Source organism: Chiloscyllium plagiosum, chromosome 9 (genome assembly GCF_004010195.1).
Source record: "Chiloscyllium plagiosum isolate BGI_BamShark_2017 chromosome 9, ASM401019v2, whole genome shotgun sequence".
Classification (NCBI taxonomy): domain Eukaryota; kingdom Metazoa; phylum Chordata; class Chondrichthyes; order Orectolobiformes; family Hemiscylliidae; genus Chiloscyllium; species Chiloscyllium plagiosum.
In genome coordinates, this window is record NC_057718.1 from 70,899,790 (window position 1) to 70,917,668 (window position 17,879).

At 41.0% G+C, this 17,879-nt stretch overlaps 1 protein-coding gene across 1 annotated transcript in view; it reads right to left on the minus strand.

The window, feature by feature from the left end:
- LOC122552928 (dynein light chain Tctex-type 1-like) overlaps positions 1-17,879 on the minus strand; it is an 88,243-nt gene that overhangs the window by 51,882 nt on the left and 18,482 nt on the right. Inside the window, exons 2-3 of the mRNA XM_043696177.1 lie at positions 7,063-7,104; positions 6,854-6,977 (exon numbers count right to left, since the gene is read on the minus strand). Coding sequence (XP_043552112.1) covers positions 6,854-6,977; positions 7,063-7,104 — 166 coding nt within the window. The remainder of the gene's footprint in view (positions 1-6,853; positions 6,978-7,062; positions 7,105-17,879) is intronic.

The following is a 17,879-nucleotide window of genomic DNA, read 5'->3' on the forward strand; positions in this document are numbered from 1 at the left end:
TACCCGTCCATTTCACACTCTCCTCTTCTACAATACGGTCCCTCTCGTTCGTAAATACTGAAGAGAAGTACTTGTTCAAGACCTCTCCTATCTCTTCCGGCTCAATACACAGTCTCCCACTACTGTCCTTGATCGGACCTACCCTCGTTCTCGTCATTCTCATGTTTCTCACATATGCATAAAATGCCTTGGGGTTATCCTTGATCCTATCTGCCAACGATTTTTCATGCCCTCTCTTAGCTCTCCTACTCCCTTTCTTCAGGTCCCTTCTGGCTATCCTGTATCCGTCCACTGCTCTGTCTGAATCCTGTTTCCTCAACCTTATGTAAGCCTCCTTCTTCCTCTTTACAAGACATTCAACCTCCCTCGTCAACCAATGTTCCCTCACACGACCATTTCTTTCCTGCCTGACAGGTACATACATATCAAGGACACGTTGTATCTGTTCCTTGAAAAAGTTCCACATTTCCACGACATCCTTCCCCGACAGCCTGTGCTCCCAACTTATGCTTCTCAGATCCTGTCTTACAGCATCGTAATTACCCTTTCCCCAATTGTAAAACCTACCCTGTTGCATGCACCTATCTCTCTCCATAACCAAGGTGAAAGTCACAGAATTGTGGTCACCATCACCAAAATGTTCACCCACTAACAAGCCCATCACTTGTCCCGGTTCATTACTGAGTACCAAATCCAAAATGGCCTCCCCTCTGGTCTTCCTTTATATTACTGGCTAGCTTACCCTCGTTTAACATCTTCTCCCCCCTTATTTCATTACTGTTGCCCTCTGTTGGCCTGTGGAAGCTTCCTAATCCTCTGGTTTACCACTGTCCTTTGCCACATTTTATGCTTTCTCTTTTGCTTTTCTGCTATCCCTGACTTCCCTAATCAGCCATGGTTGCCTCATCCTCCCTGTACCATGCTTCTTTGCTGTCTTTCCTGAATTACTCCGAAAAAATGCCATTGCTGTTCCACTGTCTTTCCTGCTAAGCTTCATGCTTCAGTAGCTGCCTTTATTCAGCTGTAATACTGTTACCTCTGATTCTATCTTCTCCATCTCAAATTGCAGAGTAAATTCAATCCTATTATGATTACTGCCTCCTAAGGGTTCCTTCACCTTAAGCTCCCTTATTAAGTCTGCCTCATTGCACAACACTAATCCAGTTATTGCCTATCCCTCGTAGGCTCCACCACAAGCTGCTTTAAAAAGCCATTTGTAGACATTTCACAAATACCCTTTTTCTTGCAATCCACAACCAACCTGATTTTCCCAGTCCACCCACATATTGAAATCCCCCATGATCACTGTAACTTTGCCTTTTCTAGTTAAAAATCACACAACACCAGGTTATAGTCCGAAAGGTTTATTTGGAAGCAATAGCTGTCGGAGCGCTGCTCCTTCATCACGTAGCTGTGGAGCAGGATCATATTACACAGAATTTTTAGCAAAATATTACAGAGTCATGCAACTGAAATGATATATTGAACAAACCTAGATTGCTGTTAAGTCTTTCATCTTTTAGAATGGATTGCAGATTTCAGTTCATTAATATTTAAATCACAGAACTTCTTTTAAGTCACATCTTCAAGATAACTAAGGTTTTACAAAAAAGTCCGATATCTCAGCTCAGACAATGCATTAAAAGTGTGAGATTAGAGTCTGTCTATATCCAATCTTGAGTCAGACTGCTGAGGACATTTGGCCTCAGATCTTCAGGTGACCATCAGGGAGTTGTGATCACTATCACAAAAATGCTCTCTCACCAAGAGATCTGACAATTGACGTAGTTCGTTGCTATGCACCAAATCCAGTATGGCCTCCCCTCTACTCAGTCTATGTACATATTGAGTCAGGAATCCTTCCTGGACACACCTGACAAAATCCACTCCATCCAAACTATTTCCACTAAGGAGGTTCCAATCAGTATTAGGGAAGTTGAAGTCACCCCATGATAACCATGACACTATGACAATCCTGTTACTTCTATACCTTTCCAAAATCTGCTTCCCAATCTGCTCCTCTGTGGCACTTTGCTATTGAGGTATCTATAGAAAACTCCCAATAAAGTGACTGCTCCTTCCCTGTTTCTGACTTCCACCCATACTGACTCAGTAGACAAACCCTTCTTAACAACATGCCTTTCTGCAGCCTCTTTTACCTCCCTTCCTATTCCTTTTGAAACATGTAAACTTTGGAATATCCAACAACCATTCCTGCCCCAGTAATATCCAAGTCTCCATAATGGCCACACCACTGTAGTTCCAAGTACTGATTGATACTCCAAGTTCATCACCGTTATTCCTGACACTTCCTGCGTCAAAATAAACACACTTCAACCCATCACACTGACTGCAACTTTGCCCTATAGACTGTCTATCCTTCCTCACAGACTGCTTGTTGTATCTGCCTGTTTACTAGCTACCCCATCCTCTGATCCGTAGCTATGGTTTCCATCCCCCTGCCAAACTAGTTTAAACAGTCCGAAAGAGCTCTAGCAAACGTCCCGCCCAGGATATTGGTACCACTCCAGTTCAGGTGCAACCTGTCCTCCTTGTACAGGTCCCACTTTCTCCAGAAGGTATCCTAATGATCTACTTATCTGAAGCCAGCTTCTACACCAGCTCTGCAGCCATGTGTTCAGCTGCATTCGCTCTCTGTTCATAGTCTCACCAACCCGTGGCACCAGTAGCAACCCTGAGATTACTACTTTGCTTGTTCTGCCTTCTAGCTTCCAAACTAACTTCCTATATTCACTTTTGAGGTCCTCATCCCTTGTGTCACTGGTACCGATATGTACCGCGACTTCTAGCTGCTCGCTTACCCACCCCCTTAAGAATCTTGTAGACTTGGTCTGAGACATCCCTGACCCTGGCACCTGAGATGCAACATACCGTCCAAAAGTCTCATTCACGACCATTGAATCTCCTATCACTAATGCTCTCCTATTCTCCCCCTTTCCTTTCTGGTGCCCTAGCTCCTGACTACTTTTTGGAGGCCTGCACATAACTCCAACTATGGTGTTTTTACCTCGGCTTTTCCTTAATTGTACCCACACAGATTCTACACCATCTGACCCTACTTTGTTTCTTACTATTGATTTAATTTAATTTCTTACTAATAAGGCAACCCCACCTTCTCTGTCCACCTGCCTATCTTTTCGATAGGATGTATACCCTTGAGTATTCAAAGGCGTGGAATGCCTTGCCTGCAACAGTAGTAGACTCGCCAACTTTATAGCATTTAAATGGTCATTGGATAAACATATGAATGATAACGGAATAGTGTAGCTTGGATGGGCTTCAGATTTGTTTCACAGGTTGGCGCAATATCGAGGGCCAAAGGGCGTGTACTGCACCTTAATGTTCCATGTTCTATATTCAGCTCCCAATCCGGATCCCCTTGCAGCCACATCTCAGTAATGCCCCCTACATCATAGCTGCCAATTTTGAACTACCCTACAAACTCACTTAACTTATTCCTGATACTGCTTGCTTCCAGATATAATACCTTCAGTCCTGTTTTAACCATCCTTCTTCAGCAGCACAGTGGCTCAGTGGTTAGCACTGCTGCCTCCCAGCACCAGGGTCCCAGGTTTGATTCTAGCTTGGGTGACTGTCTGTATGGAGTTTGCACATTCTCCCCGTGTCTGCGTGGGTTTCCTCTGGGTGCTCCGGTTTCCTCCCACAGTCCAAAGATGTGGTCAGGTGAATTGGCCATGCTAAATTGCCCATAGTGTTAGATGCATTTGTCAGAGGGGGATGTGGATTCTTCGGAGGGGGCGGTGTGGATTTGTTGAGCCAAAAGGGCCTGTTTCCACACTGTAGGGAATCTAATCATTGTCATTCATTCATCCAATATGCTTGAAGTTTGCACACTCTTTCCTATTTGTGTCTGTGCTGGAGATTTTAATAACCTCTCCTGAGTTCTGCACTCTTACCTCCTCCTTCAATATGGGTTTTCTAATTTCCCCTATTAATGAGCCCTCCCTCTCTATTTAATTTAAAGCCCAGTCTACAGCCCTCGTTATGCGATTCACTAGGACTCTGATGAAGTCCGTCCCATTGGAAGTAGTCCATTCTTCCTCACCGGTGCCAGTGTCCCATTTCAAACCTATTTCTCCCAAACCAATCTTTGAGCCATGCACTTACCTGTTCAATCTTATTGACCCTGTGCCAATTAGCTCATGGCTCAGGTAGTAATCCAGAGAGTTTTACCTTATTGGTTCTGCCTAGCTGCTCATACTCCCTTAGCTGTTCATACTGCCCTCGGCTCTAGTTTTATCTCTGTCGTTGGTATACCTACGTGGATCACGACTACTGAATCTTCATCCTCCCACCCCAAGTTCCTCTGTAGCCCAGATGAGATATCCCGAACGTGAGCACCAGGCAGGCAACACAACCGTCGGGACTCTTCATTCTGGTCACAGAGAACAGTGTCTATGTCTCTAACTATACTGACCCAATTACAACAACATTTCTCTGCTCTCTCTCGACTTGAACTTCTCCCTGCACCATAGTGCTACTGTCAGTCGGCTCATCCTCCCTGCAGTCTCCATTCCCATCCATACAGGGAACAAAATTCTTGAACCTGTTGGACAAGGACACGGGCTGATGTTTCTGCAAATCTACCTCCTGGATCCCTCTCTCCATGCCTCACTCACAGCCTCCTGTCCCTGACAACTGGCTGAATTTGAGTTAGTTAGTCTAAGGGGTGTGACTGTCTCCTGAAACACAGCATCCAGATAACTCTCCCCCTTCCTAATGTGTCGCGAGGTTTGAAGGTCAGACTCTAACTCATCAACTCTGAGCCGGACTTCTTTCAGCAACCAACATTTACGACAAAAGTGGTCACTGCGAACCACAATGGGGTCGACCAGCTCCCACATCATGCCGAAACAACACATTACCCATCCTTATTTTATTTCATTAGTTTTGAATTTTTAAAAAATTTTTAACCGTTTTTGTATCTCTGCTTATGTAAGTTGTAACCAAGAAATTAACAAGATTCAATTTAAAACAAATTCAAATTTAGCAGACCCCCTTTTTTTAGTCAATCAAATCATAGCCCTCCCATGATGTCACTTTTCAGTTTCGCCTCAGTCAAAACTTCTACCGAATTGGAAACTCTTACTTTCCCAGACTGCTCTCCGTTCGTTCCCACTCAGCTTTGGTCCCGAAGCGTAGGTCCCAAATCCACACGGTAAATTTTTACATTTTCTAACCTTCTCAGGCTGCTCTCTGTTTGCTCCTGTTCAGCTCTGGTCTCTTTAAGTGAAGCATAACTTACCTGATTACTTGCTGTACCTGCACTGTGACACCCAGATCTCCTGCATTTCAGAGCTCTGTAATCTCTTACTACTTAGGTGATATGCTTCTTTTTTACTCTTTCTGTCAAAACGGACAATTTCATATTTTCCCACATTACATTCCACTCGGCAGATCTTTGCCCACTCACTTAACCTATGTAGGTTCCTAATGTCCACCTTACAAGTCACTTTGCTACCTATGTTTGTGTACAAAACAATCACTGGTTCCCCTTTATCTTCATCGCAAGTTACTTTTAAAGTTAAATATGATTTACCTTTGACAAAACCATGTTGATCCACATGTTTGCTTTGAATTTATCAATGCTCTGTATTTTTTTAAATAATAGTCTCTAATAATAGCTTCTAAAATTTTCCCTATGACAGAAGTTAAGCTAACTGCCATGCAGCTTTAGACAACATTTAGAATACTGAGAAGAGGCCTCTTCGGTGTCTAATTCTGGTTGCCCATTATAGGAAGGAGAGGCTTCAGAAAAGATTTACCAGGATGTTGCCAAAAGTGGAAGGCTTGAGTTATAAGGAGGGGCTGGATAGTCTGGGACTTTTTTCACTGGACTGAGAGGTGATCTTATAGATGTTTACAAAATCATGAAGGGCATAGATAAGATGAATGACAGGTGTCTTTTGCCGAGGGTGGGGGATTTTAAAACCAGGGGACATATTTTTAACAGGAGCGGAGAAATATTTCAAAAGATAATGAGGGGCAATTATTTTACGCAGAGAGTGGTTCACGTGTGGAATGAACTCCCAGAGGAAGTGGTGGATGTGGATACAGATAAAAAGTTTAAAGAAATTTAGATAAGTACGTGAATAAGAAATATTTGGAGGGATGTGGACCAAGTGCAGGCAGGTGAGACTAGTTTGTTTGGGATTATGGTCAATATGACCCAAAGGGTCTGTTTCCATGTATCACTCAATGACTATGACTATCACTATGACTATGACTATGACTATTGGTGGAATGCATCTATTCCGTGCTTTCTGGAATATCCCCATAAATGTTTGTTGATGCATCTCTAATGACCTATTCCTTAACCAAAATTGACAGTTCACTTTCACCAGCTCTGCTCTCATGCAAATTCAAATTAGGAGTCTTAGACACATGCTTCTCTTGTTTAAAATGTGGAGTGTTTTCACTATGAGGTCAGTAATTATCCAAAGCCATTGGTCAAAACTAATCCTAATATGGGTTGCTCGCTGATTAAACATTTATGGCACTAACCAGCCTTCTCTAATCAGCCTTCCTCTTTTTTTTAAACCACATACACTATTTAAATGTCTAAAGACAATTCACTGATTTATGTCATGTCAGTTAATACTGTCTTCTCATACTCTCTTTACTGTCTTCCTATACTGCTACAAAGAGTCAACAAGTCCTTATTAATAACATAGCAATTAAGCAACACTAAGGATGTGTTGCAAGACATTTGCAGAGCTAGTGCAACTTTATACTAGGGTCACAAGTACTAAATACGATGGCGAAGTATACTTCTGTCTCATTGAGTCATCCAATTATTCTTAACACTTACCAATATACTTGAAGGGTTTTCCCAGCTTAGTGAGTTGACTCAGACACAGTTCCACCACACTTGTTGTCCACTGACTAACTCTGCTAGGCTGATATGCATTTCCACCAATTGCAGCCTCTATTGACTGCAAGTAATAGAAAACTGATAAGTTTTCACAGCTAAGTGTTAAAAATTTAGATAGAACTGAATTATTCTCAATACCATCTTACCTCTTTAATAATGCCACTAATTTCGTCGACAATAAAGGCAGTCTCAAGAGGAAAGAAAAAGGTTAGTTTTAGACTTAATATCTTTCTAAAATGCTCTTACTTAAAAAAATCTATTCACTGTTGTTATGTCATGGAGATGAACCCCTCTGTTAATTAAACCAATCACCCAGAAAAGCTCATCTCACCTCATAATCTGTTAAAATATGAATGACAGAGAACTCACAAATTCCACTATTTAAAGAAATTAACCTCCTTTTTTAACTCTATAAGTGAACATTAAATAACTATTCACAATTCTAAGCCCCTCTTTCTTTTAATTGCTTATTATCTGCCTCCAATTCTATAAGAAAATGCTGTTCCAATAAGACTTATTAAAATTACATCAACTTAATTCCAAAACTACATAGCTGCTGTCTTCTCCTGTCTTCCCTCTTCTGGCTATGGATCTCCCTGGGCCATCTTTCTTTTTACTGCGAGTATGTTTCATATGCAAAGGTACCTTTGATAGAATGCTTCCTAATTTCTTGGAGAGCAAGATGTTAGCTCTCCCTGCGTTTCTGTCTCAATGGTGGCAAAACAATAAATTCAAACTCGATTGGGATTTAGTATCCTGCAGCATAATTTAAACTGACTGGTTAAATTCAAACTGTTGTCCATTAGCCAACAAAACTCAGGTATCCAGTTCACAGTCAAATGTTATATATTTTCAATTTTTCAGTACAATCTAGGACTGCCATCTTGTCACATACACAGGTGTTTGTAAGCTCTCAGTTCAGAACAGCATTCACTCTCTCTTAAAGGTACAGTACACACCTTCAACTTCATAACACTGTATAGTCAAGGCTTGCAACTGACAATCATCCATGATGCAAAAAAAATTATAAACTATGACATATTTCCGAGCATATTGTTCAACCCTGATTAATAACCACAGCCAGCGAATGGCTGGGCCTGAGTATCCAAAATCTACAGCCACTGGGGAATTTAGACACAGTTAAAAAAAAATCTTGGAATAAAAAGATTGTTGCAGACTAATGACCAAACTGTAGTGAGCACCCAAGTACACAAATGTCCTTGCAAAAGGAAATCTGCCATGTTTAACCACAATGTCCTACGTTTGATTCCAGATTAATTGCAAAAATCAATGATTTCTAACTGGCCTAGCTAAATCTAGGCCTGGTACCACTAAATGGCTCCTGACTTGATGGGCTGATAGAATAGTTACATCATAGTGATTGTAATTCTGGATTTTCAGACAACACGATAAAACCTGAAGATACATGCTAAGGCACTGTCCTGGTTCATTATTAATTTGAAAATCTTATGTAACATTTCCAAGCCTTCTCTATCCAGCAGGAATAAATACAATTCTTTGAACATAGAACAGGAACGGGCCCTTTGGCACAGACTGTTGTGCTGAACATGATGCCAAATTAAACTCATCCCTTCTGCTTGCCCTTGGTCCATATCGCTCTATTCCTTGCATATTCAAACACTGATCTAAATGTCCTTAAACGCTCCTGTGGAATCAGCCTTCATCACCAACTCTGGCAGCACATTCCAGAGTCCTACCACTATTTATGTAAAAAACTTGCCCTTCACATCTCCTTTGAACTTTCCTCCCCTTACATTAAATGAATGCCCCCTGGTATCAGACATTTCAAATCTCAAGGAAAAAGATTCTGATTGTCAATCCCAACTATGTATCTCATAATTTTAGAGACTTCTAACAAGTCTTCCTTTAGCCCCCGCCGCTCCAGAGAAAACAACTTTTTCTAGCCTTTCCTTATAGCTCATACCCTCTAATCCAGGCAGCATCCTGGTATTCTTCTGCACCCTCTCCAAAGCCTCTTCCTGTAATGTGGTGACTCGAATTGCATGTAATACCCTTAAGTGTACCCTAACCAAAGTCTTATAAAGCTGCAATGTGACATCCTGACTCTTGTACTCAATAAAGGCAAGCATGTCATATGTCTTCTTTACCATCCTATTTATCTGCATGGCTACTTACAGGAATCACAAGATCCTCTATACATCAACGCTTGGTTTTGGTTAATCATGTTATAGTTATTAACAAAACTGCAGGCAATTTAAAGCATCATGCTTGCACACATAAAAAAAGTCACCCAGTACCATTTCTCTGCCTCCTTGTAACCCTGCATATACTTCCATTTCAGATAATAATCCAATTCTTTCTTGAATGATGCAATTAAGTGTGCTTTCATCACACGCTCAAGTAATGCATCGTAATTACCGTGAGAAGAAGATTTTCCTCAGATATCTTTATTTTGGTCAATTTCCTTAAATCTGTGCTCTCTTGCTCTTGATCCCTACATCTACTAAAAAATCACACAACACCAGGTTATAGTCCAACAGGTTTATTTAAAAATACTAGCCGTCACAGTGCTGCTCCTCCATCAAATAACTAGTGGGGTAGGTTCATAAGACACAGAATTTAAAGTAAAATCACAGTGTCATGCAATTCAAATGATATATTGAACAAACCTAGATTGCTATTAAATTTTTCATCTTTTAGGATGGGTTGCAGGTTTCAGTTCATTAATGTATAACCAAAACCTGCAAACCATTTGAAATGATGAAAGACTTAACAGCAATTTAGATTTGCTCAATATATCATCTTAATATATGCCCCACTAGTTACCAGATGAAGGAGCAGCATTCTGAAAACTAGTACAGGTAGACAACCCTTTATCTGAAATTCCGAAATCTGAAAAGCTCCAAAATCTGAAGGATTTTGTGAAGTTTTCATCTCATTAACAAGCTTGTGTGGCATGCAAACAGTTAACCCAACTCCACACCCACTCGATGCGTGTCACTCAGATATAACGCCAGGGGGTGGCAATGGCCCAGCACTGGCAGGCCTCAATTCTATTTCAGGGCCCGTAGTACTCACAGTGAGTCTGCTGTTTGCTAAGTCACTTTTAAATTTCACCATCAAAATGCCACCTATTCTAAAATTCGAAAAATTCTGAATTTCAAAAACTAGCTGGTCCTGAGCATTTTGGATAAAGGTTTGCGTACTTGTACTTCCAAATAAACCTGTTGGACTATAACCTGGTATTGTGAGATTTTTAACTTTGTCCACCACAGTCCAACACCGGCACCTCCACATCATTCCTACATCTGAGCAAAAGGTTTTACTCCTGTCTACTTTTCAGACCCTTCAGGATATTGAATATATTAATCAAATCTCCTCTTGACTTTTTCTTCTTCAAGGAAAAATGTCACAACTTCACCAAGCTGTGTTACCAAAGTTTCTCATTCCAGAAAAAAAAATTGTCAGGTGAGGTAAAAGATGGGGGCTTGTGATTGTGGGATTGGAATGGATTTAGTGGGTTTGTGGAGCAATGGAGTTGTTGTGGGATTGATGGGGAGGGTTTGTGGAATCAGTGAGGAGAGATGGGTTACAGGATTGAAGAGGACATAGAGGCTGTGGGAAATGGAGGGGGTGTTGCAGAATTTATGCCGAAATCAGGTTGCAAGATTGAGCGTTAATTATGGGGAGATTGCAGAATTGAAGGTGAAAGACGGGCATGCTTTGGAGAGAGTGCAGAAGACGTTTACTAGATTGCTATCTGGATTAGAGGATATGAGCCATAAGGAGAAAAATTCAAGTTGTTTTCTCTGGAGCAGTAGAGGCTGAGGGGTGACTTGATAGATGTCTATAAAATTGTGAGATGCACAGATCGATTCTGACTGTCGACCTTTTTTCGCAGAGTCAAAATGTCTAATACTATAGGATATGCATTTAAGGTGAGAGGGGGAATGTTCAAAGGAGATATGAGGGGCAGGATCTTTAACGGTGAGTGGTAGGAGTCTGGAATGTGCTGCCAGGGATGGTGATGGCATTTCAGCGGCTTTTAGATAAGTACATGAATATGCGAGGAATGGGGGGACTATGGACAAAAGGCAGGCAGAAATAATTAGTTTAATTTGGCATCATGTTTGACACAACATTGTGGGCCAAAGGGCCCGTTCCTATGTTGTACCATTCAACAGTCAGTTCTGGTATAACATGGTAGTTCTGTTCTCATGCAATCCTGTGTTATAAGTAGCACCATTCAAACTGTTGGGGCCAGAAACATATTATAACCAATACATGCTTTAAAAGTTCACACTTTAGGAACAGTATCTCCAATTTGTCAATCACCTTATAGCGATTTCGCATCAACGTCATAGCAGAATGACCTGTATGTTCTATCCCCTTTAAATCTTTTTCCCTTTACCTTAAATTTATACTCTCTAGACACTGATCCTTCTATCAAAGGGAAAGATTTCTTCCTGTCTGCTCTAGCTATGCTCTTCATAATTTTGCAAATCTCAATCATGTCCCTCTCAATCTAGTATTCTCGGAGGAAAACAACTACAATCTATCCAATCTCTCTTCAGAAGTGAAATCCACCAGCCCAGGCATCATCCTGGTAAATCTTCTCTGGAATCTCTCCAGTACTGTTACAACCTTTCTAATGTGGATTCCAGAACTGCACACTATTATAAAGTTGTGTAGTGTACTCACGAACTGGAAGGCAGGAAGCTCGAACTTGTTTGTAAAAATGATGGAGGGGCAGGGAAAGAGTGCATGGCTTCTTTAAGAGGTAGACAGCATTTCTATGCTTGGAGATTTATATAGAAAATGTGTCTGTAAGGAACTGAAAGTATACAGACAGTTCTAAAATTGAAACATGTATCAATTGCCTGTGTGTTGGAAGCTTTAGGCTTGTTTTGATGTTTTGGTAGCTACCTTGAAATCAGCCTATTAATTTAAACCAAGCACTTAGAAACTGAAAACCAATCAAATTTAAATCTGATTTTTTTTTAGATTAGATTACTTACAGTGTGGAAACAGGCCCTTCGGCCCAACAAGTCCACACTGACCCTCCGAAGAGCAAACCGCCCAGACCCATTCCCCTACATTAACCCCTTCATCTAACACTACGGGCAATTTTAGTATGGCCAATTCACCAAAACTGCACATCTTTGGACTGTGGGAGGAAACCGGAGCACCCGGAGGAAACCCACGCAGACACGGGGAGAATGTGCAAACTCCACACAAACAGTTGCCTGAGGCGGAAATTGAACCTGGGTCTCTGGCATTGTGAGGCAGCAGTGCTAACCACTGTGCCATCGTGCCACCTCATAAGCTGTTAAAGGAAGTGTGAAAATTAGTATAACCTGCCTCTCATCCCCTATCTGTTATAAATGAAAGAAATCCTGATAAGCAACATCCTTTATAAGCAACAAGTAACAATTTATTTAACCCCAACAGTGAACAAATTAACAGAACTACTAACAAACTGAACAATTTCTCTCGAACCACTAACTATTCCCTAACTGAACAAAATTCTACTGGTGTGCTTTTCCAATAAACACAAGTCCCACTTACATAAATCCAAGTATTAAGAAAACTGGGGTAGTAAAGTAAAGATTAGGTGAGAAAAATGTGTTTTATTTTGGTTACTTGTGATTGGTTAAATCAAAAGTAGGGAAATGGCTCTTAACATTGCTAAAGAAGTTCTGGGGTTTGAAGACGCTTCACAAATTTGCCAAGAGAGGAAGGATATACTTTTAGACATAGCAAACAGGTTAGAATTGGGTTTAACTAGGGATAAGAAGAGAGCTGAAATTGTAACTGAGTTAAGCAAGCATTTAGGTTTACCACAGAAACAGTCAGGTGCAGTGGAGTTACAAAAAACTAAATTGAAAATTAGACATTTGGAGTTAGGAAAAGGAAAGAAGGGCCCAGGCAGAAGAGGAAGAAAGGGAACAGAAACATTTTGAATTACAGTTATAAGCAGATAAAAGACTAAAAGAAAAAGACAGCGTTTGAACTTCAAGTTGCAAATTAAACAGGATAGCCGACATAAAAGGATGGAAATGAAGGTAGAAGATATGTTTAGTGAGCAGAAGAGTGATGATGAGCAGAGCCACTATAGCCAAAGACCTGATTGGGATAAACACAAATATGTCAAATCATTACCAAAATTTGATGAAAAAGATGCAGAAGCCTTTTTCATTTCCTTTGAGAAATGGGCCAGGCAGGTGAATTGGCCAGATTGTGTGGCCAACCAACCCAACCACCCTGTGGCTCAACACTTCAACTCCCCCTCCCACTCCACCAAGGATATGCAGGTCTTTGGATTCCTCCAATCGCCAGACCACAACAACACGACGGTTGGAGGAAGAACGCCTCATCTTCCGCCTAGGAACCCTCCAACACAAGGGATGAACTCGGATTTCACCAGTTTCCTCATTTCCCCTCCCCCCACCTTGTCTCAGTCAAATCCATCGAACTCAGCACCGCCTTCCTAACCTGCAATCTTCTTCCTGACCTCTCCGCCCCCACCCCAGTCTGACCTATCACCCTCACCTTGACCTCTTTCCACCTATCGCATTTCCGACGCCCCTCCCCCAAGTCCCTCCTCCCTACCTTTTATCTTTGCCTGCTGGACACACTTTCCTCATTCCTGAAGAAGGGCTTATGCCCGAAACGTCGATTCTTCTGTTCCCTGGATGCTGCCTGACCTGCTGCGCTTTTCCAGCAACACATTTTCAGCAATGTTAATTCAGACCAAGTTAGTAGGTAGGGTTAGTGAGGCGTTTGCAGCGCTGTCAAATGAGTATCAAGAGATAATGAAGATGTCAAACAAACTATGTTGAGTGTTTACGAATTGGTACCAGAAGCATACAGACAACAGTTCAGAAACATAAAGAAGGAACCAGGTCAGACTTATGTTGAGTTTAGAAGAATCAAACATAGCAACTTCGATAAATGGGTGACAGCATTAAAGATAGAGAAGACATGAAGATTGTACAGAGGTTATTCTGCTGGAGGTGTTTAAAAACTCACTTCCAGAGATGATAAGAACTCATAGCAGAAAATTCAAATAGCAAGAATAGCTGCAGAAATGGCGGATGAATACGCTTTACTGCATAAATCGAAATTTAGCTTCTGACAGCAAGTTGATTCCATGAGAGGTAGAAATTGGCTAAAAGGGAGATCCTTCAAAGAGAAGTAAAAAAATAGATTGCACTGATAACAGTTTACCATGTGAAAAAAACATGTTTTCACTGCAATAAGGTATGATACACAAGTCACAGTACTGGTAGTTTAAGAAAGGCACTGGGAAAAAGGATATGGAAAAAAGGCTAAACCAGTGGGATTAGATGAGTTAGTGAAGAAAATTCCAAAAGAACATAGAACAATACAGCACAGTACAGGCCCTTTAGGCCCTCCCCTATACCTTTCTCTAATCACTTTAAAATTATGCCCCCTTGTGACAGCCATTTCTGCCCCGAGGAAAAGCCTCTGGCTATCTATTCTATCTATGCCTCTCATTACCTTGTACATCTCTATCAAGTCACCTCTCTTCCTTCTTCTCTTCAGTGCGAAAAGCCCTCGCTCACTCAACATCTCTTCATAAAATATTCCCTCCAATCCACGCAGCATCCTGTTAAATCTCTGCACCCTCTCTAAAGCATGTATATATTCCTATAATGAGGTGACCAGAACTGGACACAATACTCCAAGTATGGTTTTATAGAGCTGCAGCAAAATCTCGTGGCTCTTAAACTCAATCGCCAAAATACCATACGCCTTCTTAACAACCCTATCAACTTGGGTGGCAACTTTGAGTGATCTATGTACGTGAACCCGAAGATCCGTGTGTTCCTCCACACTGCCAAGAATCCTGCCTTTAACCCTGTATTCAGCATTCAAATTCGACCTTCCAAAATGTATCACTTCGCCTTTATCCAGGTTGAACTCCATCTGCCAGTTCTCAGCCCAGCTCTGCATCTTGTCAATGTCCCATTGCAACCTACAGCAGCTCTCCACATTGTCCACAACTCCATCAACCTTCGTGTCATTGACAAACTTACTAACCCACCTTTCCAATTCTTCATCCAGGTAATTTATAAAAACTACAAAGAGCAGAGGCCCAAGAACAGATCCCTGCAGGACACCACAGTCACCTCTAGGCTGAATACTTTCCATCCGTTACCACTTGCTGTCATCTTTTGGCCAGCCAATTCTGCACCCAGACTGCCAAACTTTCCCTGTATCCTGAATGAGCCTACCGTGGGAAACCTTAACAAATGCCTTATTGAAATCCACATACACCACATCTACTGCTCGACCTTCATCAACTTGTCTCATCATATCCTCAAAGACCTCAATAAGGCTTGTGAGGTATGACCTGCCCCTCACAAAGCCATCCTGAATATCTTTAATCAAACTATGCTTTTACAAATAGTCATAAATCTCATCTCTCAGAATCATTTCCAGTCCCTTACTTACCACAGGCGCAAGACTGACTGGTCTGTAATTCCCAGAAATTTGTCTTCCTTTTTTTGAACAGTGGAACAACATTCGCCTCCCTCCAATCATCCGGTATGACCCCCGTGGAGAGATGAAACAATATTGCCAGAGGCGAAGCAATCTCATTCCCTGTTTCTCATAGTAACCTTGGATATATCTGGTCCAGCCCTGGGGTCTTATCTACCTTGATGCTGCCCAGAATTTCCAACACAAGAAGTTGAGTAACTGCAGGAAACTGAATGGCCTCGTCATAGGCTGGATAAGATGGTGTTCAATCTCGACAAAGACCTCAGCTCTGTGGGCAAGATTTACTCAAGAAGAACACAGGAGAAGGTAAAGAAATTAAAATATTGAGAGATAGCAGAGCTGGTCAGTTTCTAACAGTAAGAGGTGAAAACATTTGCACTCCTTCTGAAGTATTATCTGAGAGAGTGTTAATATGCGGAATACATGGGGAGAGATTAAGTGTTCCCCTGTGTAAGATAAGGCTGGAAAGTCAAATTAGGACTGAGGAAGTAACAATGGGAGTGATTGAAAGAGTGTCTATTCCAGGAATACAGTTTGTTCTTGGAAACAACCTAGCAGGATCAAGGAGATGTCCCTTGTAGTGGAGAAGCCAAAGGCAAACTGGGGAACTGAGGAGCTAAAAGAAAAATACCCTGGAATTTTTCTGGAATATGTGGTAACAAGATCCCATAGTCATAGCTTAATGCAATAAGTAAAAAAAAACAGAAAGACGAAGGAGTTGAGGTCCAGTTAGCTGACACCCTGTTTGATGAAATGGGAAAGGAAAAGTCTGAACAGGTTAAGGACCAGTCAGAGGTGTTTAATTCTGAAAGATTAATGGAGTTACAACAAAAAGAGACAATAAAAGATTTATATCATAAAACCTATTCGGAAAAGAAATCAGAACCTATTCCAGAATGTTATTATCGTAAGGACAGAATCCTAAAGTGGCAAGTTAGTGCAGAGGAGAAATGGGCGGATGTGCACCAGATTGTGTTGACATGCAAAGTTTTGCGAGTAGCAAATGAACTACCTGTGGATCATCTCGGAGTAAGGAAGACTCAGGCTAAGATACAAAAGCATTTTTATTGGCCTGGATTACATAAGGATGTAGTTGAATTTTGTCATATTGTCATTCATGTCAAATGGTAAAAAGCCACAGGGAGTAATAAAATCAGCACCTTTAATGCCAATTCCTGCATTTAAAGAATCCTTCACACAGATTATGATTGATTGTGTAGGTCCCCTCTCTAAACCAAAAGTGGGAACCAACATTTCCTAACCACATTGAATGTATCTACCAGATTTGCAGAGGCAATTCCATTACGGAATGACAAGGCAAAAAAGGTAGTGGATAAGTTGTTTGCTTTCTTTACCCATTATGCACTACCCAAGGAGATTCAGTCAGACCAAGGGTCCAACCTTACTGACAAACTATTTAAGGAGGTCACAGATAGTTTAAGCATGCAACACTTTAAATCAAATTCTGAATCCCAGGGAGGATTGGAAAAGTGGCATCAGACCCCAGATACCACACTAAGGCTTTATTGCCAGAATTACCCAACTGATTGAGAAAAAGGTACCCCTTGTTATGACACACTGGTGAACACTGATGCTAATTAAATCAAACACCTAGAAAAGCTCACCTCGCCTGGTAATCTGTTAAAATATGAGTAACAGAGAACTTCCAAATTCCACTATTTAAACAAAATAAAATCCAATTTATTTTTTAACACTAAAAGTGAACATTAAACAACAACTATTCACAACTCTAAGCCCCCCTTCTCTTAACTGCTTATTATCTGCCTCCAGCTCGATAACAATAGACTCTTCCAATAAAACACTTAGTAAAATTATATCAACTTAATTTCAAATTCATACAGCAGCTGTCATCTTTGTGTCTGTCTTCTTCTGACTGAGGTTCTCCCTGGGTTGTCCTCTTTCTTTTACTGCAAATATGTTTCCTATGAAAAGGTACCTTTGATCGAGAGTGTTTCATTGTTCAGGGTCTCTCTCAATGGCAGTTACTCTATCTGATTTTCAAAATTTTAGCCTTTTTTATATCTCCAACATCAGATCATCTCATTGATTCGATGTTGGCAAAACAATAAATTCAAATTCAACTGGGTTTTAGTATCCTCGGGCATAATTGAAACTGGATAAATTTGAATTGTTGTCAAAACAGCAACCAATTTGGTTATATATTTCACAGCCAAATGTTACATTTTTTCAATTTTCCAGTATACTTTATGATTGCTCTTGTAAGCTCTCAGTGCAGGACAGCATTCACTCTCTCTTAAAGGTACAGTACACACCCTCAATTTCATAACACCATTTATTTTGTTTGCTATTGGAGATGTTCCAAATTTGAAAATCAGATGCTATTGACAGAGACCTTAAACATTGAAACACTCTTTTAGATTAGATTACTTACAGTGTGGAAACAGGCCTTTCGGCCCAACAAGTCCACACC